Source organism: Podarcis muralis, chromosome 16, assembly GCF_964188315.1.
Source record: "Podarcis muralis chromosome 16, rPodMur119.hap1.1, whole genome shotgun sequence".
In the NCBI taxonomy this organism is placed as follows: domain Eukaryota; kingdom Metazoa; phylum Chordata; class Lepidosauria; order Squamata; family Lacertidae; genus Podarcis; species Podarcis muralis.
The window spans coordinates 10638374-10664825 of NC_135670.1; the positions used below are offsets into that span (position 1 = coordinate 10638374).

General features: G+C 50.7%; 1 protein-coding gene across 1 annotated transcript in view; it reads left to right on the forward strand.

The window, feature by feature from the left end:
- Window positions 1–11646: 11646 nt before the first annotated feature.
- Window positions 11647–26452, forward strand: part of CNIH2 (cornichon family AMPA receptor auxiliary protein 2) — a 53269-nt gene continuing 38463 nt past the window's right edge. The window contains exon 1 of the mRNA XM_028709897.2: window positions 11647–12167. Within this exon, the coding sequence (XP_028565730.1) occupies window positions 12087–12167 (81 nt within the window). The 5' untranslated portion in view covers window positions 11647–12086. The remainder of the gene's footprint in view (window positions 12168–26452) is intronic.

Here is a 26452-nt window from a genome sequence, read left to right on the forward strand (position 1 = left end):
ACACTTCCAGGTTATCTGTAGATTTGTGGCTTTTGCTAACGAAACCCGGTTATCTTTTTAACTGTGGCTCGGGCTGACTGTGCTGGCTCCTGGCCTTTCATGAAGTGGGATTCAGAGAGCTCAGGTTCTCACTGCCCATTCTCCAGGTCGCACCCTAGAATTGCTGTAGCCAACGTGGTATACTGGACTTAGGGGCAGGGAAGACTTCAAAGCTATGTCAAACCTGTGTGTGTGAATGAGAGAAAAATGGTAGGCTTCCCCCACCCCTGCTCCACACAGTGCCATCCAGAAGCCCTGGACCACGACCCTTATTGACACCAATGGTTATGCTGGCTGGGGCTGATGAGATCCGCAGTCCAAAACATCTGGAGCACACCAGCCTAGGAAAGGATGAAGTAGACTGTTTCTGGTTATGTGGGCCACGGACTTACCTGTTATTAGGCATGGGGAAAGGTGCTTTCAATGCCTCCATACAGGGGGTTTGCTCTTCTGGCAAAGCTTGTGCAGGATGTGGCTGTCGGAACACACTGGGAACCTCCAGCCGCTTGTCAAGCTCCTTGATCATGCAGCCGTCAATGAAATTTAGGCAGTGGTCTCCTGTTACCTGCTGGTGCTTCTTGTTGAAGAGCTCAGCCTGCAGTGGGCAGGAGAGGTGGTTCCTCCAGTCTCCAGCAATGCCTTTCCTCATGAACGGGCTTGTATCGATCTTCTCATGAGGGATGCGTGTGCCATTCACGAATCTGCAACGCCTCCAGGTGGAATCCAGGAAGGCACTCAGTCGTGCCGCAGTCCTCCAGGTCCTCATGTAGATCATCATAGGTGGCATGGGAAACCTCCAGCTCCTCCTTGCAGCTCAGTCAGACTTCGGTGTCCTCAAACCAGGAGCCATAATGCACTGTGCCATCCAAGTAGCTGAGGAGAATCTCATGTGATGGAAGAAATTGGCCATGCTTAGAACTGAGAGGACGACATGGCGACGTCTTCAGGGTTTCTGACCAAATGGATCACCTTGGGCTTAGATTTCTTCAGGGACGATGTTGGACACCCCTAGACTAGGCAACAATTGCACTATATCAGCCTTCATCGCGTGCTGTTGTTGAACTACCCTTAAATCCAAAATAGTTTATTGCACATGCCTTAAGTTAGAGGGAACTGTAGTTTGTTACGGGTGCTAGGAACTTAGCTCTGTGGGAGGTAAAGTTCCCAGGCTTCTTTGCGGAAAGCCATGGGCTTTAAATATATGGTGTGGAGGCGACCAAAGCCTTTAGGGTACCACAAAGCTCTTAATGTATTATTACAGATTTAGGGGTAACAGAGTTTAGGGATGCAAGGGCACTCATAACTGCTAAGAGTTAGTGAATGTCAGAAATTAGTAAAATGGTAGAATTTAGATACAGTACTATTTGGGATACTGAATGGAAAATACAGGCTGCAGCAGTTCTGAAGTGGGCCACACACAGCCTGGGTTTACACAAATGAGCCTTGCTGGGCTAGCTAAATGCAGAGTCGTTGAGAAACAATGGAGAGTCAGGTAATGGGTTATTAAGGGCCATTGGCAATGCAAAAAGCTACCCTTCCCTCCTGCTCTGAGGAGTAGGCAGAGACAGGAGATTTGGGCGGTTGCCCAAAGTGATGGGGGGCAGCGGCAAGGTGCCACACAGGAAAAATGTGCCCCTTTTAAAACAGAGAGGCTGCTTAGCAAGTGTTATTGGGAAGGAGAAGGAGGTGCCAGAGCTCCAGACGGAGGCCAGGTGGGGCAGAACCATATTGGCAGGCTGAGAAAAAAGCCTGGAAATGGTGTGCCGGATGCCATGAGCTCCAGTGCTGTGTTGTGAGGAACAAGCCCCCTGCTAATGCTGTGAACTCTCTTCCTCTACCTAGATCCAGGTGTATAGAGGTGTAAAACCATATATCTTAAAATGCTACAGTCTCTTACATGCCTGAATTCCTAACGGAAACAGGACCCTGGGTAAGCGTCTGGAAATTTGCTACCGCTTGGCAGCGATTGGGGTGGTGTGCAACCTTTGTAACAGTATACAGTGGTGCCTTGGGTTAAGAACTTAATTCGTTCTGGAGGTCCGTACTTAACCTGAAACTGTTCTTAACCTGAAGCACCACTTTAGCTAATGGGGCCTCCCACTGCTGCTGCACCGCTGCTGCACGATTTCTGTTCTCATCCTGAAGCAAAGTTCTTAACCTGAAGCACTATTTCTGGGTTAGTGGAGTGTGTAACCTGAAGCGTATGTAACCCGAGGTACCACTGTATAGGCTTTGTACACACTGGCATTAAAAGCACATTTGAAACAGAGACTTTCCCTCATAGAATTCTGGGCACTGTAATTTTCTCCTCCCAGAGTTACAGTTCCTAGCAACCCCTAATAAACTACAGCGCCCAGAATTCTTTGAGGGGGGCGGGAATGTACTTTAAAGGACCAGTGTGTACACAGCCTTAGTTGTCCTAAGCTGTCCCCAAAGGAGCCACTAGAGGGTGCCAACCCACCAGCAACGTTTTCCAACCAAATCTTAATTGCCCCATTGTGAACCCAATTTGCTCTTGGGTAGGAAATAAAGCTGAATATGGGAGAGAATAAGAATTTGCTTTGCTCAGCAACCTGCAGCCTGCCCGACCTGTGCCAGGGTGCCTCAGAACAGCCGGTGAGGGACTGGGCCGCCGCGGAACAGGCTGTTTCTGCTGCCTTTGGTAGTGTGAATGATCTATATGCTATTGTCCTGTTTCTCCCCAAGTCTCTATTTTAAGCCCTCAGCCGGCAAGTATTAAGGTCAGTTCAAGGCAATGGGAGCAGACTCAGCAAAGCATTTCTACACAGGGGAAAAGTCTACATGTCCACAGTGATGCCCAAACTATATTTTCTGTACCCTCAAAACACACCATACCCTGCAAGGCAAAACCTTCTAGAGGAATTGCAGCAAAACTAATTAAAAGTTTTGTAGCAGCTTAAAAAATAACAGATGCTTATGATGGCGAAAGCTTATGTAGCAGTTTGCATAAAGGGTTATCCTCGTTTAGCAGGTATATAAATACTTGTTATTGTTAATTTATTACCTGCCCTTCACCCTAAGGTCCCAGAGCAGGTTACAGCATTAAAAGCAACATTTAGAACAACTTTCATGATGGTCTAATGACATTGCAATATAACAGAATACTAAACCAGAAAAACTACCGTATGGAAAGTTTGTAGCATAGTATGAAAATCCTCTGTAACAGAATATAACTATGCCAGCTAATTCTAAACAAGTAGCTGGACATTTGTTAGAAAGAATATTATGTAGCTGCCTTCTTTACCTTGAGCAATCCGGCAGTGATGGAGGGCATAGTAGTAAATTTTGAATTGCAGGTGCCTATTCTGGTAGCCCATGTAGTCATTATTAGGATGAGAACAACTGCAGTCCTAGCTTCTTAGGAGTGTTGGTTATTTCTGACTGAATGGGTTCAGCTTATGAAGCAGGCATCTTTTAAAGGTCTTCATCCCACTGAAATGAAACCTCTAGCTTTTAATTAGAAATGCAAATCGGCATTATTATCTAAACTGCTGGCATGAAGCTGGAACCTCATCAAAGGAAAAGAAAGAAGTGTCTAGCCTCTTGTTTCCCTCTACAGTGGTACCTCGGGTTACATACGCTTCAGGTTACAGACTCCGTTAACCCAGAAATAGTGCTTCAGGATGAGAACAGAAATTGTGCTCCGGCGGCGCAGCAGCAGCAGGAGGCCCCATTAGCTAAAGTGGTGCTTCAGGTTAAGAACAGTTTCAGGTTAAGTGCGGACCTCCGGAACGAATTAAGTACTTAACCCGAGGTACCACTGTATTCTAATCTGTTTCAAATTTGAAAGCTTCGTTAACACTTCACTCACTTGCCAGAACAAGAAAAGTTACTTAACACTGCCAGTGCTTCAACCAGCAGGTGACATCATTTGCTCCTGCTTGGATGGGGAGAAGTAATCCCAGAGCTGTGTTTTCCCTCGTCATTACACCACTGCTAATACAGTACTTTCTATTAAGACCAGCTAAAATAGGAGAAAGGAGAAAGCCAGCTTTTGTGTTCAAGGTTTTGTTTTTTTTAAATAAATTAATGCTTGTTTGTTTCACTGTGACCTTTTTGTTCAGGTACAGGGAACCTTTGGGCCTCCGGATGTTGCTGAACTACAACTCCCATCTGCCCTAGCAAGCGCAGCCAGCGGTCAGGGATGATAGGAGTTGTAGTTCCGCAACATCCAGCGAGCCAAAGATTCCCTACTGCTACTTTAGTTGTTCCCTAATGAATACTGTAATATGCGCTAATAAGCAGTTCTCTTGAGTGCCAGTGCTTATGTATCTGCATAATGTTCCAGAGCATTGGCTGTTTAAAAAAAAAAAAAGGAAAGGTGCTACGAGAGTCCCAGCAGATTTTCCATGAAATAAGTGAAGCTGTTATGGATGTTAATGGCAACAAAGCTAGAAAGATTGAAGGCAACACAACTACTGCTGCTATCAACAGGCACAGTGCTTATCAGGGCTGGGGAACCTTTGGTTCTGGAAGTGTTGCTGCACAACATCTGGGCATGAGAAGTGCTTTTAACACTTGAGAGAAGTATACAGATAGGAAGCATGATACTCTTTATAGCGTAGCCAACGTACAGTGGTACCTCGGGTTAAGTACTTAATTCGTTCTGGAGGTCCGTACTTAACCAGAAACTGTTCTTAACCTGAAGCACCACTTTAGCTAATGGGGCCTCTTGCTGCTGCTGCGCCGCCGGAGCACAATTTCTGTTCTCATCCTGAAGCAAAGTTCTTAACCTGAAGCACTATTTCTGGGTTAGCAGAGTCTGTAACCTGAAGCGTATGTAACCCGAGGTACCACTGTAGTGCCCAATATGGTAGAGGGAAGTGGGGGGCAGAAGGGGCTGGGAAGGTAGCCCATCTAGGAAAAGGAAAGCTCTGACTCTTGCGAGATATCTTTGGGAGAAGAAGAGTTGTTGTTATCAACCAGTGTGCCGTGGCACCCGGGGGTTCCTTGAATGATGATCAGGGGTGCCACAGGCAACACGGGACTCTGTTCCTCTTTCCCTCCCTCTTCTGATGCCCTCTCGTATCTGCCTCCCCAAGGCTTGCACAGCTGTTTGTTGCAGCGGCCCTGGCTACAAGCTCCACAAGTGAATAGTGCCTCTGGGGCTGGGCAGGGGGTCTGGCTGCCAGAAGATGAGGCAGCCTTGGAGTAAGCAAGCAAGCAGGCAGGCAGGCAAGGGAACCCAGCCAGCCATTCCTCCAGCCCTTCCTGTTGGGAAAGGACAGTGTGAGGCACATGAAGTGTTGGTGGGTTCCCACAAGGCAAGACACAATCATAACAGCAAGAACCTTTATTGAACTACATAACTGGGAAGCAGGCAAAGCAACCGCTTATATACATTTCTGAAAGCTTGGGCCACTCCCACTCACAATGTGATTGGCTGTCTAAACTTCCAAGCTGCAAATCACGACTCAGAGTTCAAGGGCCAATGGAAGAGGCCCAGATCCTGAAATGTTCTGTGATTGGACATCATGTATCGAATCAGAACACAGGAGCTCAGAATCCTTAGTCCAGACTCTAGCTCAGGCAAACACAGACCACTGAACACATAACACCACATCTCTTTGGGGTGGGGTAAGATCAGAGACAGGGACGCAGGTGGCACTGTGGGTTAAACCATAGAGCCTAGGACTTGCCGATCAGAAGGTTGGCGGTTCGAATCCCCGCGACAGGGTGAGCTCCCGTTGCTCGGTCCCTGCTCCTGCCAACCTAGCAGTTTGAAAGCACGGGAAAGTGCAAGTAGATAAATAGGTACCGCTCTGGCAGGAAGGTAAACGGTGTTTCTGTGCGCTGCTCTGGTTTGCCAGAAGTGGCTTAGTCATGCTGGCCACAAGACCTGGAAGCTGTATGCCGGCTCCTTCGGCCAATAAAGTGAGATGAGCGCCGCAACCCCAGAGTCAGTCACTACTGGACCTAATGGTCAGGGGTCCCTTTACCTTAACCTTTAAGATCAGAGACCAGGGGCGGCAGCAGCAGCAACAGCTGCTGCCCAGAGAACTCCCAATAAGAGAGGAGAGGAGACTGAGGAAACTCCACAAGGGAAGGGTGTTCGAAAAAGGATGAGAGACTGCCAGCATTGCAGGCAAGGGGTGACATAACTGGGCTCCTGAGCCCCACAGGGGTGCCGCAGGAAGAATGTAGTTGGTCAAGGGTGCCATGGACTCAAAAAGGTTGAAAACCTCTGGGCTAAGGAGTAAACCCTACAGAAACCAGAGTCCCTAAGATGGTGGGTCCTGCCTGCCGCCTTCCTCCTCCTCCTTACTCTTAGTGTTGCCCCTTGTATTGCTCAGCGAAGAGGAGGATGTGAGCAATGCTAGAATTAGCTGGCTCTGCCTGTCCTTGGCTCTGGCTCCACCTGCTTTGGGGCTCCCTGCCTTCTGCCCCACAAGTCCCCATGACACACCAGCCACCATTGTTTACATCGGATGCATCCGCACGAACTTGGCTGCATGAACAAAGCCTGTGAGATTATAAAGGTTGCAAAGTCGAGGATTTCAGTTGCCTGGGCAACCTAACCCGAGCCTCCTCTCCCCCAACCCCATCGCTTTTCGGTTAGTGACATGGTCTTAAAGCCAGCGACTGCTGTTTCCCTAAGGTTCTTACCTCACTTTGGCGCTCTGGGCAGGGAGGAAGGGGCTGGTGGGTGGATCTCGATGTTGTTCTTGCATCGTGTAATCCAAGAGATGGGATTAGTTCCTTTAAAACCTGCGTGAAAGAACGGCTCAAAATTGAATTAACAATACTGAGGGATTTGGGGGAAGGTGGGGGGGGGGAGCCCCAATGTGTTTCTTACAAATTGAACAACAACAAGTAGACAAAGCCTCCAGAGTACAAAGCCCAGATTCCAGGGATTTGCATGGGGTTTAGAGCCAATGTTTTTGTAAGGTATGTTATGTGCCGAAAACCGCATCTTCTTGTGTGTGCCCTACCCCACCTCCCAGGCCTGTCAACTGATTAGGGCATTTTTTTGGCTGACTTAATTTGGATCACTTGCAGCTGATCAATCAGTTAATAAAGCTAAATGCACATGTGTACCACCCAAACCAATATATATATATCAGTGCTGTTGTTATTGTGATGAAACATTTGCAGTATCTGAACCCACACATGCAGAAAATCTGAATCCGTTTCTAAGCCTTTAAAAGAGGGAGATTCTATTGTTATTATTTAAGTTTCCATCTGCTCCTTCCTCCTGAAGGAGTCCAGGGCAGCAAACACACAAACACCTTTGAAACAATCCCAGTACAGATGCAGACTGGGAAATATCTCATCTTAAAAGGCTTGTTAAAAGGCCTTCAGCAGGTGCTGGAATGGCAAGAGAGACCATAATTAATGGGAAGGAGATACAAAGGGGTAGCTACCACACAACACAACACAGACCCAATTCCTATATCAAAAGATGATATCTGCCAGAGGCCCTCTCCTGCTGCACACAGTGATCGATTGGGTATATAATCTTTCAGGTATCCTAGTCCCAAGCTGTAAAGGTAGCTTTTTGATATAATCGAGTGCTGCAAGGCTGGCATCAATGGTTGGTATGGCTGGGCATTTTGTTTTTCAAAGCAGGTTTCTAGTCCTCAGGAACGCTGAGGTTCCAGTTGCAAGGGCAGAAGTCTGAGCAAGGCTTGCTGTAAAGGAGTGACTCACTGAAGGAGAGAGGCCATGGGGTCTTGTCCAAAGGATCTCTAGAAACCTGGTACTGGGAAGAAGTGTGAGAAGGTACAAGTGAACTGTAGAAGCTGCTGCACATTACTGTAGGGCAGGGGTGGCCAACTCCCAAGGGACTGCGATCTACTCACAGAGTTAAAAACTGACAGTGATCTACCCCCTTTTTTGGGGGGTTCAGGTCAAAAGTTGTTGAGCTTTTTTTAGGAGGGAGGGAGTCACGGTCTACCTGTTGGACGTGCCTGCTGAAATAAGCTTCATCCCCATTTATTAAAATGTGGCGAAAGCACCACCCTGGTTCTGAGACAGATGGCTGGAATGGTCAAACGAGGATTAGGGAGACCTGGGTTCAAATCCCCACTCAGCCACAAACCTCATTGGGTGATCCCAGGCCAGGCACCAACTCTCTGCCTAACCTACCTCGCAAGATTGTTGGGAGGATTGAAGGGTAAAAGATGTGGGGATGGAGAGAACAACCTTGAGCTCTTTGGAGTAAAGATGGGGTATAAATGGAATAAAGAATTGCATCTTGAAGGAGCCCTCAGTTATTATAACATTTATACCCCCACCTTTCATTCAAGGTGCTCAAGGTGGTGTACGTGGCTCCCCCTTCCCCATGTTATCCTCACAAGAACCCTGTGAGGTAGGTTAGGCTGAAGTACAGTGAATAGCCCACAATCATGGGCTGGATGCAGATTTGAACCCTGGTCAAAGTTGGGGTTGTGAGTCCAGCGCTCTAACCACTATACCACATACCTCTTAAGGCTGCCTCCATTTAAAAAAGTTGTGATTTGTAATTTTAAACTGCGGTAGGACAAGACTTTTGTCTTTTGTTTAGAATGGAATATGAACGTTCAGGAAGGAGCCTGGAATATCCTTGAGGAAAGAGAGAGACATACACAGGCACACATATTCCAATCACAACTTAAATGAATAAAATATTCATTATTGTGTGTAACTACCCACTGATTCATTGGAGCAATATTCTTAATTAGAATACCATGTATTATTGAAGTTCTGTTGAAGGAGTGGGGGGGTGCACAAACACTCAGACATTACCACCCCATTAAAAAAATCCCACAAATCCCCAAAAAGGGATCCAACAGCTTGCTTTGGCAGCTCCTGTTGACAACTGATCGATGCTTCTGACAGAATAGAACATTTTGTCAGATTTCATCAGTATGTGAGGAAAGAAGCTCTGAATGTGTGTACTGTATTAAGAGCCGTCTGTCTTTTTTAAGAGTTATGGGGGAAGGACACACTGAGAGACAGACACAGTGACCAGGGCTGCGGACACTCCATATACTGAACACACATTATTTCCTCCTGACAATCCCGGGAACTGTAGTTTACCCCTGTAGTTTATTCCCACTGGTTGTGCTGGCTGGGGCTGGTGGGAGTTTTAGTTCAACAGCATCCAGTCAGCACCATGTTTGCTGCCCTTGTACCTTCCAGAAGACACTTCTATGTAGGAATTATTGAATAAAACACGCCATGTACCTATCTTACGCATACATATTTGTTGGCTTAAAAATTTGTTGACTAAAAAAAGGGTTCTCATAACATCTTTCTGTCCTAACACACCACACATTCCTCTCACACACTGCGCTTCTGTCAATCAGTCACACCACTTTCCCTCCCTCCCTCCCTGCCAGCCACAACACCGTCTCCCTCATGTTTTTACACAAGTGTGCCCATGCACACCAAAATGGAGCTGCCCTGGCCTCCCATTCGGCTCCCTTTTCCTTCACACGGAGACCCCGTGCGATTCTTACACACACAAACACACCCCTCTCTTGTTTTCCACCCCAACCCTTGTCTGTTCACACGTCCTGCCTGTGGTGAAGGCACTGTGTGTGTGTGTGTGTGTGTGTGTGTGTGTGTGTGAGAGAGAGAGAGAGAGAGAGAGAGAGAGAGAGAGAGAGAGAGATCGCAAGTGAAAGAAAGGGTGAACTGCATACATAAGAGAGAGACGAAAGAAACAACTGCATACATGAGAGAGACGTTGCGAGGAAACCGCGAATATGAGGGAGCTGACTGAAAATACGGTTGAGAGGGAGGAAGAGACATAGGAATGGATTTGGGCGGGAAAGAGAAGAATGAGGTGTGAGGAATAGCCTGGTACATCATAGCACAACCACACTGCTTCCTCACATTTCCCTTTCATGTTTTCCCCCTCATAATCCACACTCCTACACAAGCCTTTCCCATTCACTCTTTCCTGACAGGATATGTGCCCCATTCTGTCTGACACACACATACACACACAATGCATTTAAAACACAGACAGAATCCTCGGAACAGCAGTTTGTTCCTCACAGAACTACAATTCCCAGCACCCTTAGCGAACAACAGTTCCCAGTTTATTTGGTGGTGAGGAGCCATGTGCTTTAACGTATGGCGTGTAGGCAAGCCAGTTTCCCCCTCGCTCTCCTCTATGCAAGCACAAGCCCCTCATGCATCCACACAGTCACACCTCTCCCCAATTTCCTTCCTCCCCCCCTCTCATTTTTGTATCATGCATTTATCATCCAGATTTGTTAGCCACTACATAAAACTTTCCGGGGCTCCGAGCAATAAATGGGGAAGTGCGGATTCCAACGAAGTTCTACTCACAAGCAGAGGCACTGAAATGAATGGGCCTAAATGAGCAGTGTGCTTTTATTCCAAAGTGGCTACACTTAAGGAGATGTAACATGATGGGCTACTGCTCAATGTCTGCATGTGTATACGGTATCATGCCCCACCCCCGCCATATGGACAACCACGACCTCTTCCACACTCGCTTCCACACACTGGCGCGCAACCACATTCCCTTCGATGTTTTCACACGCGCCGGTCTGCAGCGCACGATAGGCCACGCCCCTTTCAGACATCCAGAGCCACGCCTCCTCCGACTCACATTTGACGCCCACGATCGCCGACAGCCACGCCCCCTTTTCACACGCGCGCACGCTCTGCAGGCTCGCCCCCTTTGAACGCAGCACCGCAGCCATAACATCTCCTTTTACGCATCATTTATTATTATTACCCAAGGTCCCAGGGCGGGTTACGGTATAAAACACAACATTAAAAGAACTTTGAAAAGCGGGTCCTATATATCTCTCTCTATGCATGTATAGTGTCGAAGGGCAAGGGAAAGACCCCTTTAATACCTCCACGCTACTGTATGAAATCCTTTACCCCCAGTGTAAAGGTGTAGTGGTTAAGGTAGGAGCTGGGCTGGGACGCCAGAGACCAGGGTTCAAATCCCCTGGGACTTAACTTCCGAGTAGACGCCGCTAGGATTGCACTGTAGATCCCATATTACAGATCTCATTTTATTGATTGATTGATTGATTGATTGATTGCATATCCTACCTTCCTTTCCCCACCCCACCCCTCCAAGGTGCTCCAGGCTGGCTTGGCACGTGGTTCTTCTCCCATTCCGCCCCTCCATCTCATTTAATCCCCACAACCACCCTGTGAGGTACGAGGGCAGGGCAGGGTTCAAGATGAAAGCTTCGTGGCTGAGGAGGGCGGGGACCCCAACCCTGTTCTCTCCGCGGTCCTCCCGCAATGCTCTAGCGCCAAGAAAATCTGGTGGGGTAAGTAAGCCCTGTCCCGCACCATCAACCACACGACACGGCACACACGCGCGCGCGCGCGCGCCACTTGAATGGCAATGCTCAACTATTTTACTGGGGAGACCCCTAGGAGTTGGCTCCTATGCTCTAACCACTGCACCACCGCTGCCTTATTCCGACTGGAGCCCCACGAGGCTCCCTCCCTCGGTCCTCCTCCTCTCCGGGCGACTCCCCCCGCCCAGCGCAGCCCCGCCACGTGCTCCTCCTTCCCTGGGAGCCGAGCAGGGGACTCTCCCTCTTACCCCCCCCCACCAACCCACCCCGGGGGGAGAGCGGGGCGCGCACCCTTCCTGGGGCGACTCCCTCCTCCCCGCCCGCCCTCTTTCTCCAGCAGCAGCAGCAGCTCCTCCAGGTAGAAGCAGCCCCGCCAAGGCAACTCTCCTCGGTGGCGCCGCCCCGCTCCCTTCCCGCCGCCGCTTGCAGCTCCTCCTCCTCGTCGTCGTCGTCGGCGAGGGCGCCTCGCTCTCCCTCTCCCGGCAGACGGCGGCGAAGGAGCAGGATGAAGGGGGCGTCGTCGCAGCAGCTCCTCTAGCCGCCTCCTCGCACCTTCCTCGCCTGCCGCTCTGCCCCATGGCGGAGTAGCTGCGCGCCCGCCTTTGCTGCCTTCGGGGCGGGGGGTGGGGGAGGGAGGAGGAGGTTGCCAAAGTGGGGGGAGGTCGCGGGCCGCCCCCTCCCTCGACAGCACCGCCGCTACTGGGACCACCACCGACGGCGCGCCCCCTCCGCCCCGCCATGGCCTTCACCTTTGCCGCCTTCTGCTACATGCTCACCCTGGTCCTCTGCGCTTCGCTCATCTTCTTCGTCATCTGGCATGTGAGTCGTCGGCTTCCCCCCACCCTGGAAGGGGGGACATGTGGGGTGGTGGGGGGGTGAAGAGCTGGGTTGGGTGTGTGGGGAGGGCTAGGGGGTGAGGGGATGTTCCAAGCGGGGCAGGATGGGGTGGGGGGCATTTATAGGCAACAGGACTGGGGTGGGAGGTTACAGGTAGGGCAGCAAAGGGTGCATTTAAATGCACCTGGGGGCTGAGGCAGATCCAAGGGGGGGGGAGGCTCTGTGATGGGCTGGGGGTTCATGGAGGGGAACATCTGGGGTACCCCAGGGTGGGGGGGGGGGGAGAAAGAGAGCAGGGTCTCTGGGGAGGGCATTGGGCATTGGGGCTGCGAGTGCGGAATGAGCGGTTGGTTGGGATGTTGTCAAAAATGGGGGAAATAGGGGTGGAGAGATCAGGAAATTGGGGGGCATTGAGGGACTAAATGGGATTAGGGTGGTGGGGGCAGGGGACTCCTCAGTGGGACTCAAAGAAGGGGGCAGCAGCTGCCAAAGTGTGTTGGGGGTGATATGAGATGGCAGAGTTTTCCAATGGGGCAGGCAGTGGGGTGGGAGAGTAGGGAGGCAATTGGGGTGAGAGAGGGGTCAAGCTGGGGCAATTAAAAGGGATAAGCAGTGGGGGGGCTACAGAATGGAATGGGGGGAGCACAGACAGGCAGTGTGTGTTTGGGGGGGATAGGTGGCAGTGGGGGGAGATTGGAGAAGCTGAAGATGGGGCTGGAGGAAACCCCACAGGGAGGTATGGTGATGGGGAAGTTGGGAGAGCTCATCTCTGAAAGGGTTGGTGGCGGGGCAGTGATGTTTTCACCCAATTCCTGCTTGGCTACATGTCTTCTTCCCCAGTCCTTTGAACCCAGAGCCAGCCGCCTGCCGCCTGGAAGGAAGTAGAGGGGGGCTAAAGTCCATAAGGCTGTTGCCCAGTGGTAGAGGGCATGAGGGTTTTGGGATGAGGGTGGCGGCAATTGCTTGATCTCAAATAGTGGGTGCTGGGGTCACTAAGCAAGGGGGGGTAGATGGTTCAGGGGGGCAATAGCAAGGGGTCCTGGGCAATGTGGTTAAAAGCCAAGGAAACAGCCCTCCAAATGTGGGGCACTGTGAGCAGCTGCCTTATCTGCAAATCTGGTTTGTGGGTTTGCGGGACGGTTTGTGGGGTTTCTTTCTTGCTCCCTGCTGGAATGCAGGTGGGTTTCTGAAAAGAGGGGAGCATGTGGGTGAGAAAACCGAACAGTGGGGGGGGGGATTTATTTGGATGGGTGGGGACAAGGTGTGGTAGGTAGAGATCCCTCTGCGTTTGGGGGGTCCGTAAACATGGCACTAGAGATTTTCATGGGTTTGGGTTGGGAAGAGTCGGGCAGTCGGCATCTTGTATACCAGGAACCAGTGTTTCTGTGCTACAAAATCCAGCATTATTTCTGGGCCTATTGGAGGAAATTGATACTCTTTTTTGGGGGGAGGGGGTGCTGTTACCAGGCAAAGAATCTCATTTAGGGGGACAGTGGGAGAAGATTTCAGAATCCAGCAGATCCTACTTTCGCTCAATCTAGCCACTACCTGCTGTTTCTTTCCCCTTCCTTCATCTTCTTTGCTCTCCCTATAGTTATTAAGGTATGTGGGGTTTTTTTGTGGCTGGGGAGAACTGCACCTCACACAGGACTGCACCTCTGACTTGATATTGAACACCCTTCCTCTCAATTTTGCCCATTCCGTTGTTATTTTTTTGTTAAAGAGGAAGAAGAAAGACAGTGGTGAGGAGGATAGAAGAATTTTTTGGGGTGGCAGTGGTGGAATATGCACTTTTTCCTTGTGTGGCTCAGAATCCTCTCCACCACCCCCTCCCCACACATTCTCCCTATTATTGCATTTTTCTTTGCCTGAAGAGTCGGACAGAAAATAGGGGAGGTTCGTATTAAAATAGCTTTGGTTATCTATCCGTTTGTATTCCTCATGTGCCTTTTTCTGGGACGACCTGACTCTCTGTCCTCTTTCTACCCCCCTTTTTTTTTGTTCCTTCCTTCCTTCCTTTTCGGTGACGCTTCCAGGAATCCCAGAAAAGAAAAGGGGGGGGGGAGGAGGAACACACACACACACACACACACACACACACACACACACACACACATTTTCCTCCCTCTGTTCCATCCATCCATCCCCTCCTAATTTTGCTTTCCCTTCTCTCTTCCCCCCCTCCCCACCCTCCATCCGTAACCAAGGAACCTGGCTCTGGTTGCCATGGAAACTACATATGTTTACAAAATGATGCTCCCTACTAATAATCCGGATGCTACTGTCTTTTAACCCCTTGGCTGCTGCAGCCCTGTGTCTCCCTCTCCCTTCTTCTGCCCGTTGGCTGCGTTCTTCCCCCACCCACACACCCATGCACACCCACACACTAACACACCTTCGTTGGCATTGATAAGTCGGGGTGGGGGTTGTTTATTATTAACAATACGTTGAAAGGTTAGGGAATAGTTTGGGAAATGAGACTCAAAAATGACAAGCTGTGGCAAGGAATCCTGATACGTGCGGTTTAGAACAGAGCGCCCTGCGCAAACCCTTCCACAGCTCTGGTGCATGAGACCACATAGCACAGTCCGGTTAGGAGCTTCAAGCCTCATCAGTCATCTTATGCCCTACCAGAGTGGCCTGGGGATGGAGGCAGCCCTCAGGGGTGTCTGCTTGCCATTGGGGCTGATTGGGCAGCAGGCAGGGAGCCCACCAGTAGGTGGCGCCAGAGCCAATGGCAGGCAGAGCCAGCTGAGTCTAGTTTTGCCCCCCACCCTCCTCCTTCCTGCTGAATAATATACAAGGGGCAACGCTGAGACTAAGGGGGGAGGGAGGAAGCTGACAGTCCAGGCCACCCTCTGGACTGGCTGTAAGTAAGAAGGTAGGCTGAGAGCAGGCTCAGGAAAGGGCCATAGCTGCTTTGGGGGGCGGGATTAATAAACATTAACATGGGAGGGGAAAGGAAAGGGCCATAGCTTAGTGGTAGAGCACCTGTTGTGCATGCAGAATCAAAGGTTTGATTTCCCACCTCTCCAGGTAGGAATGGGAGTGTCCCTGCCCGAAACTCAGGAGAGCTGCTGCCAGTCAGTGTAGGCAATCCTGAGCTATATGGACCAATGGTTGCCATGGTACATAATAAGGCAAATTCCTATGTTCGTACAGGGGTTGGGGCTGTGCCCCCATTCGCCCTACCAGAATAGCCTCCCTTCCGGCATGTTAAAGGTAAAGGGGACCCCTGGCCGTTAGGTCCAGTCGTGACCGACTCTGGGGTTGCTGCGCTCACCTCGTTTTATTGGCCAAGGGAGCTGGTGTACAGCTTCCGGATCATGTGGCCAGCATGACTAAGCCGCTTCTGGCGAACCAGAGCAGCGCACGGAAATGCCGTTTACCTTCCCACCAGAGCAGTACCTACTTATCTACTTGCACTTTGAGGTGCTTTCGAACTGCTAGGTTGGCAGGAGCAGGGACCGAGCAACGGGAGATCACCCCGTTGCGGGGATTCGAACCCCCGACCTTCTGATCGGCAAGTCCTAGGCTCTGTGGTTTAACCCACAGCGCCACCTGAGTCCCGTTCCGTCATGTTAGGGGCTGCTTATAGGTGGTCAGGATTTTGTTCTGTGCTTGTGTGCGTGGAATTGTGTGGTGGGTGGGCAGCGATGTGGTTAGGCGATTTCAGATTCTGGACTAAATGTTCTTGTAAGAGGCTTGGTGTTCTCCTTAGATGAAAGTGGGGGTTATTTAATACACTTCAGAATGTGGTAAGCCAGCCCACCCCAACCTCCCGCTGCATTTGAGAAGGCCTTCCCCGACAGCACCGGGTTCTCTCAGATGAAATTACACCATGTGCATCAGGTGTGTCGTCCCCAATATGGCATCCCAGCCCGCCCTCCTCTCTGTCTCTGCCTCCTACGCTCAGGTATAATATGCACAGCTGATTGGCATGGCTTTAAAGTCATAGCCAGGCTTAATTTGAAAGGCAAAAGTACAATCAAGCATGTGCAGAGCACCGTTGGTCTGTTCCCCCCACTGAGGATGTTTGGAGAGGGAGCTTAACTCAGAACTGCGCCGTAGAATATTTTCTGTGCAGGATATTCCAAGGGTAACTGAGCATGTGCAGAGTGCGTTTGCTTTTTCCACCGAGGGAAGGCCCGTAGTGCAGCAGTAGAGCATCTGCTTTCAGGTCCCGGGTTCAAGCTGCAGCCCTTCCAGCTAGGGCTGGGAGAGCCCCCTGCCTGAAAATCTGGAGAGCTGCTGCCAGTCAGTGTAGACAGTACTGAGCTAGACGGACCAGTGTTTTGGCTCATTATAAAGCATCTCCCTCTGTTGCTAAGGGAGAACAGCCCTCCATGCAGAACATCCCAGATTCAGTCACTGGCCTCTCCAGTGGAAAGATGACAAAGAAGACCCCCCCCCCCTTGCCTTGGAGAGCCACTGCCGGCCAGAGTTGGCAGTACTGGACTAGATGAAGCTACAGAGATTGCTCAATAGCCTGATGCCTTAAGGCAACTTCCTGTGTTTCTAATCAAGCAATACTAATGCTTCGTTCCTAATAGACAACAGGGGGCTGAAAGGTCACAGAATCTAACCTTGTATATAAGACACACCTCTGTGTTCCATCCTGTGTTTGCCGATGAGACTTAAAGGGCTTTTCAAACTTCATGCCTTGTGTGATTTGTGCAAGCCAAATCAATTGTTTTTGCAGAACCGAAAGCAGAAGGTGTGTGGGGTTGCAACGCAAGCGAGTCTTCTGACCAATTTATTCCTGGGACATTTATTCATTTAATATTCCCCCCCCCCCCCCCCAGTTCTGCATGGAGCACAGGGCTGGCTTGCACGGTTCTCCTCCTCTAATCCCCACAACACCCCTGCGAGGTAGATTAGGCTGATAGCCAGTGCTTGACTCCACGGTCACCCCGTGAGCTTCGTTCATGGCTGAGTGGGAGATTCGAACCCTGGCCTCCCATGTCCTGACCCCACACTCTACCCACTAACAGTACACCGGCTCTCATCCCTGACCGTTGGCTGTGCTGGTTGAGGCTGGTGCGAGTTCGAGTCCAGCCACATCTGGATGGCCACAGGTTCCCCAACCCAGACTATCCCACTCTCCCCCACCCCCCTGCGTTGAAGCAGGAACGGCTTGGAGCCTCGTGTGTGAATCCGGGGATGGCAGCTAGCTGGGCATGGAAAGGCTTTGAGGCTGACGACCTGCCATCTCCGTTAAGAAAAATAGAAAAAGGACCTCTGAATTCTGGGATCAGTGGAACTGCTGGTCTGCCTCTCCTGTGTGCGTCTATCTCTTTCCACCCATCTGTGATTACTGTGGAGGGACTCCATCTCAGAGTACACGATGTGCGAGGCTGGGTTTGAAGTCCGCCGTTTCTCATTTTCAGGAGCATCGGGTCGCGGTGACATGCCAGTTGCGGCAATCTGTGCCGTGGTCTGGGAATGAATGATAAAGCAGTGGCGGCAGCGGTGGTGGACGCAGCCCTCTGCCTGCTTCTTTACAATACATTTGCCTTAGACCCACCGGTAAGGGGGAGGCTTGGCGGACGTTGCTGGTGGAGAAACGAAAAAGCCATGTGCTCAGCCGGCTTGCTGGTGAGAGCAAGAGTCCTGCTTACCAGGCTGCGGGGGTTTTCCTTTCCCTCTCCATCCTTGCAAAGTCAGCATGGGCTGCCTCTCGGGATTTGCGAGCATAGGGAGTCAAGCGAGTCGGCTCACCGCAAGCCACAGGGTCAGGCAAGTCGACTCACACCCTCTGGTTCACTCCGAGAAAAGCCGGATTTCAGCTTCTGAAACAGAAAGCGAGGGCTGCTTCGCAGGCCAGATAAGGCAACAAAGGGGTGGGGGAAGGATATCTGCTTATGGACAAGACACCCCCTCCTCAATCCAATTGGTACCCCCCCCCCATCGGACGTGTGTACATACCTTTGCAACTTCAAAAACACTTGCTTCCTTCATTCACACGTTGAACTTTTAAGCCACGGAAGCAGTAATGGCTGCCTAGTAGCATTCGAAGCCTCCCTAAGTTTCTAGTCCTCATGAGGTAGGGGAAATTCTTACATTTCGAATACACATCATGCATTTGGAGCACATCCTGCCCTAGCCTTTCCCCCCCCCAAAGGACCCTGGGAACTGGAGTTTTTAAAGTGGGTGCTGGGAACTGGAGCTCTGCGAGGGATGCAAACTACAGATCCCATGATTCTTGGGTGGGCGGAGGATGTGCTCTAAACGTCTTCCTTATTTGGGTAGCTTTGAAGCCTGCACTCTGCAGTCATTGCCGGAATATTTAAGGGTTGTTGCAGGTGTGCAGGTATCTCACTAATCTGCATCTTTCCCCATCAATCCCTGTTTTCTTTATTTCCATTTTTTACATTGCCTGCGGGAAGCGGGTTGAGGTGTGTTCTCTCCTCCTAGAAAGAGCCTCTCTGCTCGGGGTTCCTGCCAAGCCTCGTTGCTGCTGGTGCCCAGTGGGGCTGGTGGGGCAGAGGGCAGGGGAGCCCAAAAGGGGGCGGAGCCAGAGCTAGTGACAGGCGGAGTCCTCCCTATTCTCCGCCTCCCTGTTGAGTTCTTCAAGGGGCAACACTGAGGAAGAGGAAGGTGACAGACAGTGCCCACCCTCTTGACGGGATGTAAATGGGGCAAAAGATTGCTGCACTTTGGGGGGTGGGGGTCCCTTCCAACTCTCCCATTCTGTGATTCTAAGGGAGCAGGCAGGTGGGGGCTGGCTCAGAACAGACTGAACGGACTGGCCCTTATGAACCAGCCTCCGCTGACTGCAGGATGCTATAAGCTCAAACATTTTTGTTATTACAATATTTGTATCTCACCTTTCCCTCAAGGACCTTGAGGTGATAGGTATGGTTCTCACCCCTCCTAGTTATCCTTAGAGCGACCTTGTGAGGTAGGTTAGACTGAGAGATGGCGATTGGCCTAAGATCGTTTGGATGTGTGGAAACTGGAACTCGGGTCTCCCAGGTCCTAGTCCAACATGTTTCCCCCACCTCCAAAGTTTTCAGTCTTCTACCCCCCCCCCCCAATTCTGTGAGTGATGAGGGTGCTCAATTCTTCATTGGGGTGTTTTGAGGACGGGTTGCCCCCTTTGTTTAAATATTTCTTTTCATTCCTTCAGCCCCCAAGGTTCCCTCGAGCGTGCTGATATCTCTCCCTCTTATGTCTCAGTTCTGCAGATTCCTTTAAAAACCTTCTCTTCTTGGGTGTAGAAAGAAAAATGAAAGGAAGAGTGAAATGTTTGTTTTTATTTTATTTAACAACCTTTATACATTACTTGATTGTAGTAAAACCTCCAAATGGGTCGCAAGCGGTGTTGAAATTATCAATAAAAAACAGTGAAAAGCAGTGAAAAATAATTAGAAGTAAAGGAGATTAAAACAGGTCATCAGCTGCCTGTCTGGATAGGCTTAAGCAAAACTGCTTTAAGCAGGCACCAAAATTATTTGTTAGTGAATGTGGTAAGTACAGTTTTGCAGGCCCATCTATCGCATGCAGGTATGCTTGTAATGGAACAACGTCAGACGTGGTGTGGTGGACTGTTAGGAGTGTGTCTCCAGGACTTGGAAGACCAAGTACAAATCTGTCTTCAGCCATGAACCATGCTGGGTAACCTTGCGGCTAGATCTCTCTCATCATCAACCTCATAGGGTGGTTGGAAGAATTTTTTAAAAAGAAGACGGGCAAACTGTGTGTGCCCAACCCTTGGAGCAAAAGTGGGGTGGATAAAAACGTAACGTAAGCAGATCCTTGGTGGCAGACCCTGGTTTGTGCAAGTCGTCTGCACCTGAAACAATACACAAGCTAACCATGGTCCCAAGGTATCCGGTTTCAACACATAGAGTCACAGAATGGCAGAGCTGGAAGGGACCCCCAGGGTCATCCAGTCCAACCCACTTCAATGCAGGAATCTCAGCTAAAGCATCCCTGGCAGATGGCCACCCAACCTCTGCTTAAAAGCCTCCACAGAAGGAGAGTCCAGGTAGGTCTGGGGATGCCCATTGCGGTGGAACCGACGGCCTGAGTCAGTATAAGGCGGCTTCCTGTGTTCTGTTGGGGAAGGGCTATGCGTGGCTCAGGGGTGGAGCACCTGCTTTGCATGCAGAAGGTCCCGGGTTCAAACCTCGGCATCTCCAGGTAGGCATGGGAATGCCTCTTGTACGAAACCCTGGAGAACCACGGCTAGCCTCAGAGATGATTCTGAGCTAGATGGAGCCGTGGTCTGATTCAGGAACACAGGAAGCACTGTTTATCCTGTGTTCTCATCTTCTACGAAGGTGTTCTGCGTGGTATGTGGTGTGTAGGGTTTCTCTCCTGTCTCCCATTTAACTGTCCTGGACCCATTTTGCCCCCTACATGTACCCAGAACCTCCAGAACGGCTCTTCTTCACATTTTAAAACGAGACTCCCTATTTATTCCAGAAATTTATTGGCCGCCCCCCACCCCGCAAAGCCCACCATTCCGTTTACGGCATAGTAGCATAGTAAACAACATAACGTCACGTACGCAGCATAATGTCCGTAAAACAACGTTTAAAAAACAAAACAAAAATTGTTGCGCCAATACAATTCGCCATAAGCAATTCATCTATAAGCAGCTGCGCCAAGCTATGCATCAGGCCAGCCCAGTGCTAAACTCCGCAACGTGGCCCCCGCGAAACGCAAGTTGTCTAATAACATAAATTATCATCTGTGCTCAGGTGCAACTAAAAACATACGGCATATTTAGCGCCACCAGCAGCAGTTTGAAAAATAGGGTTTTAGAAAGCTAGCAGTCGCAAGACCTAAACGCACAAAGGGTGTTCAAAGTGTGTATGCTGAAACACAATAAGAGCTCTGGCTGGGCAAGCAAGACTGTCAATTTCTTTGAAACTTGGTACCCTTTTTTTTTGGGTAACGTTCTCTGCTGGAAATCCCAACGTATTATTAATCTCTGTTCCACGGAGGGGGGAACAATCTGGTGGGATTTGTTTATTTGTCGTTTTGAAAAACCAGTACATCTTGAAAAACCAAAATGTGCAAACCTAGTTCTAAACACATAACGGCAGGCCCTCTGTCGGCTCTCACTTGGGGGCTTTCCCCATGTGGGATAATTTCCTGCGGCGGTTGGGGGCAGTGGGTCAGGCCCATGCCAGCCTCTTGCTTTGCCACCCTACGTGCCAGGCTATGTAAACAGCTGCCCCATCTCACTTGACAGAAGGGCCTGCTTTGCCGAAAGGGTGTTTTAAAATAGAGCCTCTCTGTGTGTGTGTGCTTGCGCGATGGGTAGCAAATCGATGTTGGAATGATCTTGTGAATGTGCCCTTGGAGAGCTCCTTGCCCGCTGGGTATGGTTTTAACTCGCTGGGTCCCCTCAATTGGCAGCTGTTGTTGCCCTGGCAACCAACCGTACCTCCCAGGTCTGTGCGGTTGAGGTGAAAAAGACTCTGCTGTATTTATTTCCCCCCCCCATCCCCTCCTCCATCATCTTCCCCCCTCCTTCCCCATTGGGGGCAGGTTCTCGTCTCAGTGGGAACAGGGGGGAGCTGTGCTTCTACGGGGGCGGATGGAAGTAGAACAGCAACCGAGCTCCCAGGCCTTTGATATCCGTTCTCGCTGTGGGGCGGGGGGGGGGGAGAGAGAGAGGAACAGCTTAGTCTGAAAGTAATGATACGTGGGGCACACGTCGCCCCCGGTTTTGGTCGCTTTGGCTCCAGATTTCTCAGCGGCGAGGTGATAGGGGGACGACAGAAAGAGAGAGAGGTTTCTTCGCTAGGAAAGAGCAAGGGCTTGTGGGGGGAAATGCCAGGCATCTAGGCAAATTTGTGTGCCCGGATGCTGAAAAACCAGCGGCAGAGATGACGGGGGACATCTTTTCAAGAAAGAAATGCCAAAGGGGTTTGGGGTTGTGCAACTTTGGCAGCCCGGAGAGGCAGGAGGTGGAATGGCTGGCTCAAGAGATTCATAATAAAACTCGCTCCCGGGGTCGTCGTACGCGAAAGGGGAATCGTGCGTAGAACTGCTCATGAAAGTGTGAGGTCATTCATGGGTTGTTTGCATCAATTTTATTCATGGAACTGTAGAGTCGGAAGAGACCCCTGTGGTCATCTAGTCCAGCCCCCTGCAATGCAGGTATCGCAGCTCAACGATTCCTGGCAGGTGGCTGCCCAACCTCTGCTTAGAAATCTCCAAGGAAGGAGAGAGACCACCATCTTCTGAGGGAGTCCGTTCCCTGTCAAACAGTTCTAACCACCAGGAAGTTTTTCCTAATGTTTAGTTGGACACACTTGCCTTCACAAAAGAGCTCTGGGTGGTCCATGGGTGTGTCTCCCCCCCAAAAAATAAATTCTATCCTAATATCCTTGTGAGGTAGGTCAGGCTGAGAGGTCAAGAAGAACCAGAGTAGAAGGCCCTGCGTTCATTCCCAGCATCTCCAGGTAGGACTGGGAAAGACCCCTGCCTGAAGCCTTGGAGAGCAGCTGCCAGCCAGTGTTGACCAGGGTCGGGGAACTTAAAGACCAAGGGCCACGTTCTGTCCTCCCAGCCTCTCTGTCCAGCACTCTGGACTTTTCCCAAGTCACAATGCCTCAGTGGTGTAGCATGGGTTGCTGGCATCTGGGGCAGGACGAGTGTTGTGCTCCCCTCCTCCCCAGTGGACTGGGCGGCTGGGGTGGGGGCACATGCCAAGGAAGGTGAACGGTGCCCACTTCCAACAGGCTCCTTGCCCACTGCCTCCATCCACCTGCTCACTAGACCAACCCTCCTGCTGCCTCAGTTGCCAGGGCTCTGTGCCTGTTGTGAAGGCACCCCCTAAAAAACGTGCGCCCAGGGCACCCCCCACTTTGCCTCTGCAAAACCTTTCCAGCTCTGCTTCGTACCCTCTTGGAGGGCTGTGTCCTTGAACTGTAATAAAACGTCCTGCTTGCCTGGATGAAGAGCAGTGGGTGAGAGTGTTTAGAAACCACTGGTTTCCCCCTGGCTGCAGCTTCCTAGGTAAAGGGTAAAGGGACCCCTGACCATTAGATCCAGTCGTGGCCGACTCTGGGGTTGCAGCGCTCATCTCGCTTTATTGGCCAAGGGAGCTGGCGTACAGCTTCCGGGTCATGTGGCCAGCATGACTAAGCTGCTTCTGGCGAACCAGAGCAGCGCACAGAAACGCCGTTTCCCTTCCCACTGGAGCGGTACCTATTTATCTACTTGCACTTTGACGTGCTTTTGAACTGCTAGGTTGGCAGGAGCAGGGACCGAGCAACGGGAGCTCACCCCATCATGGGGATTTGAACCGCTGACCTTCTGATCGGCAAGTCCTAGGCTCTGTGGTTTAACCCACAGCGCCAACTGCGTCCTGGCTGCAGCTTAGCCTGCTATTAAAAAAAGGAAAGCGTAGCACCTGTTGCTCTGCCCATCACTGACGGGCAGCCCCAGGGGGGTGCGCCATGAGGCAATGCAGGTCTCGGCCTGACAAGATGTCCCCCACCTCTCAGGCCCCTTCTGCACTATGCATTTGAAGCAGAACCATGGCACTTTAAACAAACATGGCTTCTCCCAGAGAACTCTGGGAATTGGAGGGTGGTGAGAGCTGCCCCCTATTCTCTTCCCAGTTGTTAAAATACTCTGTGAATTGCAGCTCTGTGAGGGGCATAGGGGTATCCCAACACACACACCGACCGATTATTGGGGGGGGGCAGAAGAAAACGATTGCTGTTCAAAGTGGTGCTTTAAATTCATACTTCAAATGCACACATTGACAACATTGAGCTAGATGAGCCAGTTTTCTGACGTGGCATGAGCCATCTTTGTAGGGTGGGTGGCCTAAGGAAGCCGGAAGTGTCTGGCAGCTGGATCAGGCCCATTTCGCCCAACATCCTGCTCTGACAGTGTCCGACCAGATGCTCCACCAGGAAGCTTGCAGGCAGGACCCCTGAGCACAGCAGCCGCTCTCTCGCACCTTGCGATTCGCAGCGACTGGCCTTCCGATACTGGGGGTGGTGCACAGTGGGGAGTCTGGTGACGTGTTTCAGAGTTTGTTATGGAATCCTGATTAGTCTGCACAACTGAGCGAATATGCTTAGCTTAGCTGCAGAGGAAAGGGGAGGAAAAATAAGATAATTTCTGCCCAGGGCTTCGTTTGAGTGAGGGCTCATGGGCATTCTCTTCAAGGTCTGGGTTTGGTTTTCTCCACCTCCCTTTTAATGTAAGTTCCTGAAGCATGTGAAATAATCATGCTTTATGAGCTCTGGGACTTTGTTGTCCATGAAGTGCAGCGACCTGAGATGGCCTTTTAAAAAGGACTTGGACAACTTTGCAGAATCAACTGCTTTTGGCAGTGATTAGAGGAGAATGGAGCCCCTCCTCACCTTCAGAGGTGTGATGGAGATAATATTCCTGCCTCTCCAGCTTGCCAGATTTACCAGATGTTGGGATCAACCACCTATAGCAAGCAGGAGAGGAAGGCGTCTGCGTTGATTAACCCTCCCCTCCCCAGATGTGACTTCCCACTGACACCCAGTGTTAGAAATTTGGATATATTAAAGGTAAAGGGACCCCTTACCAGTCCAGTCGTGGCCGACTCTGGGGTTGCGGCGCTCATCTCACTTTATTGGCCAAAGGAGCCGGCGTACAGCTTCTGGGTCATGTGGCCAGCATGACTAAGCCGCTTCTGGCGAACCAGAGCAGCGCATGGAAATGCCATTTACCTTCCTGCCGCAGCGGTACCCATTCATCTACTTGCACTTTGACGTGCTTTCGAACTGCTAGGTTGGCAGGAGCAGGACTGAGCAACAGGAGCTCACCCCGTCATGGGGATTCGAACCGCCGACCTTCTGATCGGCAAGTCCTAGGCTCTGTGGTTTAACCCACAGCGCCACCTGCGTCCTTTTGGATATATAAGCTAGGTGCCAAATGGCTCCTTAAACCCAGGGTTTCCAGTCGCCAAAACGGAATGCCTAGTTGCCATTTGGGGGCCAGATGGCTCGAGAGTCATATTTTCCAATGTGACTTTTTGGTTCCTGAAATTCATTCCGATTGTGCAGATAAAATATAACTGACAGAATTCTGCAGGATGTGTTGCTGTAGTGTGTGAAAGCAGTCCGGATCCAAGGATCCCCAGGCAGGAAACTCCAGATAGTGGAGAAGTCAGGTGCTATCCTGGCTCACGGGCATCTTCACTTGACTGATAGCAAGTTACAAAATGTGCCTGGTGAATTTTGAATGAATTTTGACACCCCATCCCTGGAATGCCTATTGTTGTTGTTGTTGTTTAGTTGTTTAGTCGTGTCCGACTCTTCATGACCCCATGGACCAAAGCACGCCAGGCACTCCTGTCTTCCACAGCCTCCCGCAGTTTGGTCAAACTCATGTTCGCAGCTTGGAGAACACTATCCAACCATCTCGTCCTCGTGTCGTCCCCTTCTCCTTGTGCCCTCCATCTTTCCCAACATCAGGGTCTTTTCCAGGGAGTCTTCTCTTCTCATGAGGTGGCCAAAGTATTGGAGCCTCAGCTTCAGGATCTGTCCTTCCAGTGAGCACTCAGGGCTGATTTCCTTCAGAATGGAGAGGTTTGATCTTCTTGCAGTCCATGGGACTCTCAAGAGTCTCCTCCAGCACCATAATTCAAAAGCATCAATTCTTTGGCGACCAGCCTTCTTGATGGTCCAGCTCTCACTTCCATACATCACTACTGGGAAAACCATAGCTTTAACTGTATGGACCTTTGTTGGCAAGGTGATGTCTCTGCTTTTTAGGATGCTGTCTAGGTTTGCCATCGCTTTTCTCCCAAGGGAGAATGCCTATTAGGCTTGTGGAAAAGTTTCATGGGCATCTATAGAACCTTCTGGCTTTTTTTGGCGGGGGGGAGCCTAATTGTTGCACAGGGAGGGAAGCCACAAACCATATCCGGCTCCTGGGAAGCAGGTTTCGCACCCTGAGCTATTTGTAGAACATAGGAAAATTCCTTCCACTGAGTGAGACCGTGGGTCTAACTAGTTCAGTGCTTCCTACACTGACGGACAGTGGCTTTCCGGGGTTTCAGGCAAGGGGTCTTTTTCAGCCATTCCTGGAGATGCCAGCATCGAACCAGGGACCTTCTGCATGCAAAGATGGTCTGCCAGTAAGCTATGGCCCTTCCCATAAGGTATCAGGTGATGGCAAACACCTTTCTCTGCACTGCCAGGCCCCTTCCAGGCATCCATTCTTATTTTTCATTCATGATGGTTTGTGCTCCTGATGGTATCAGGGCAGTTATAAGCCACATTTCCACAGTATTTGTGTCTTGGACA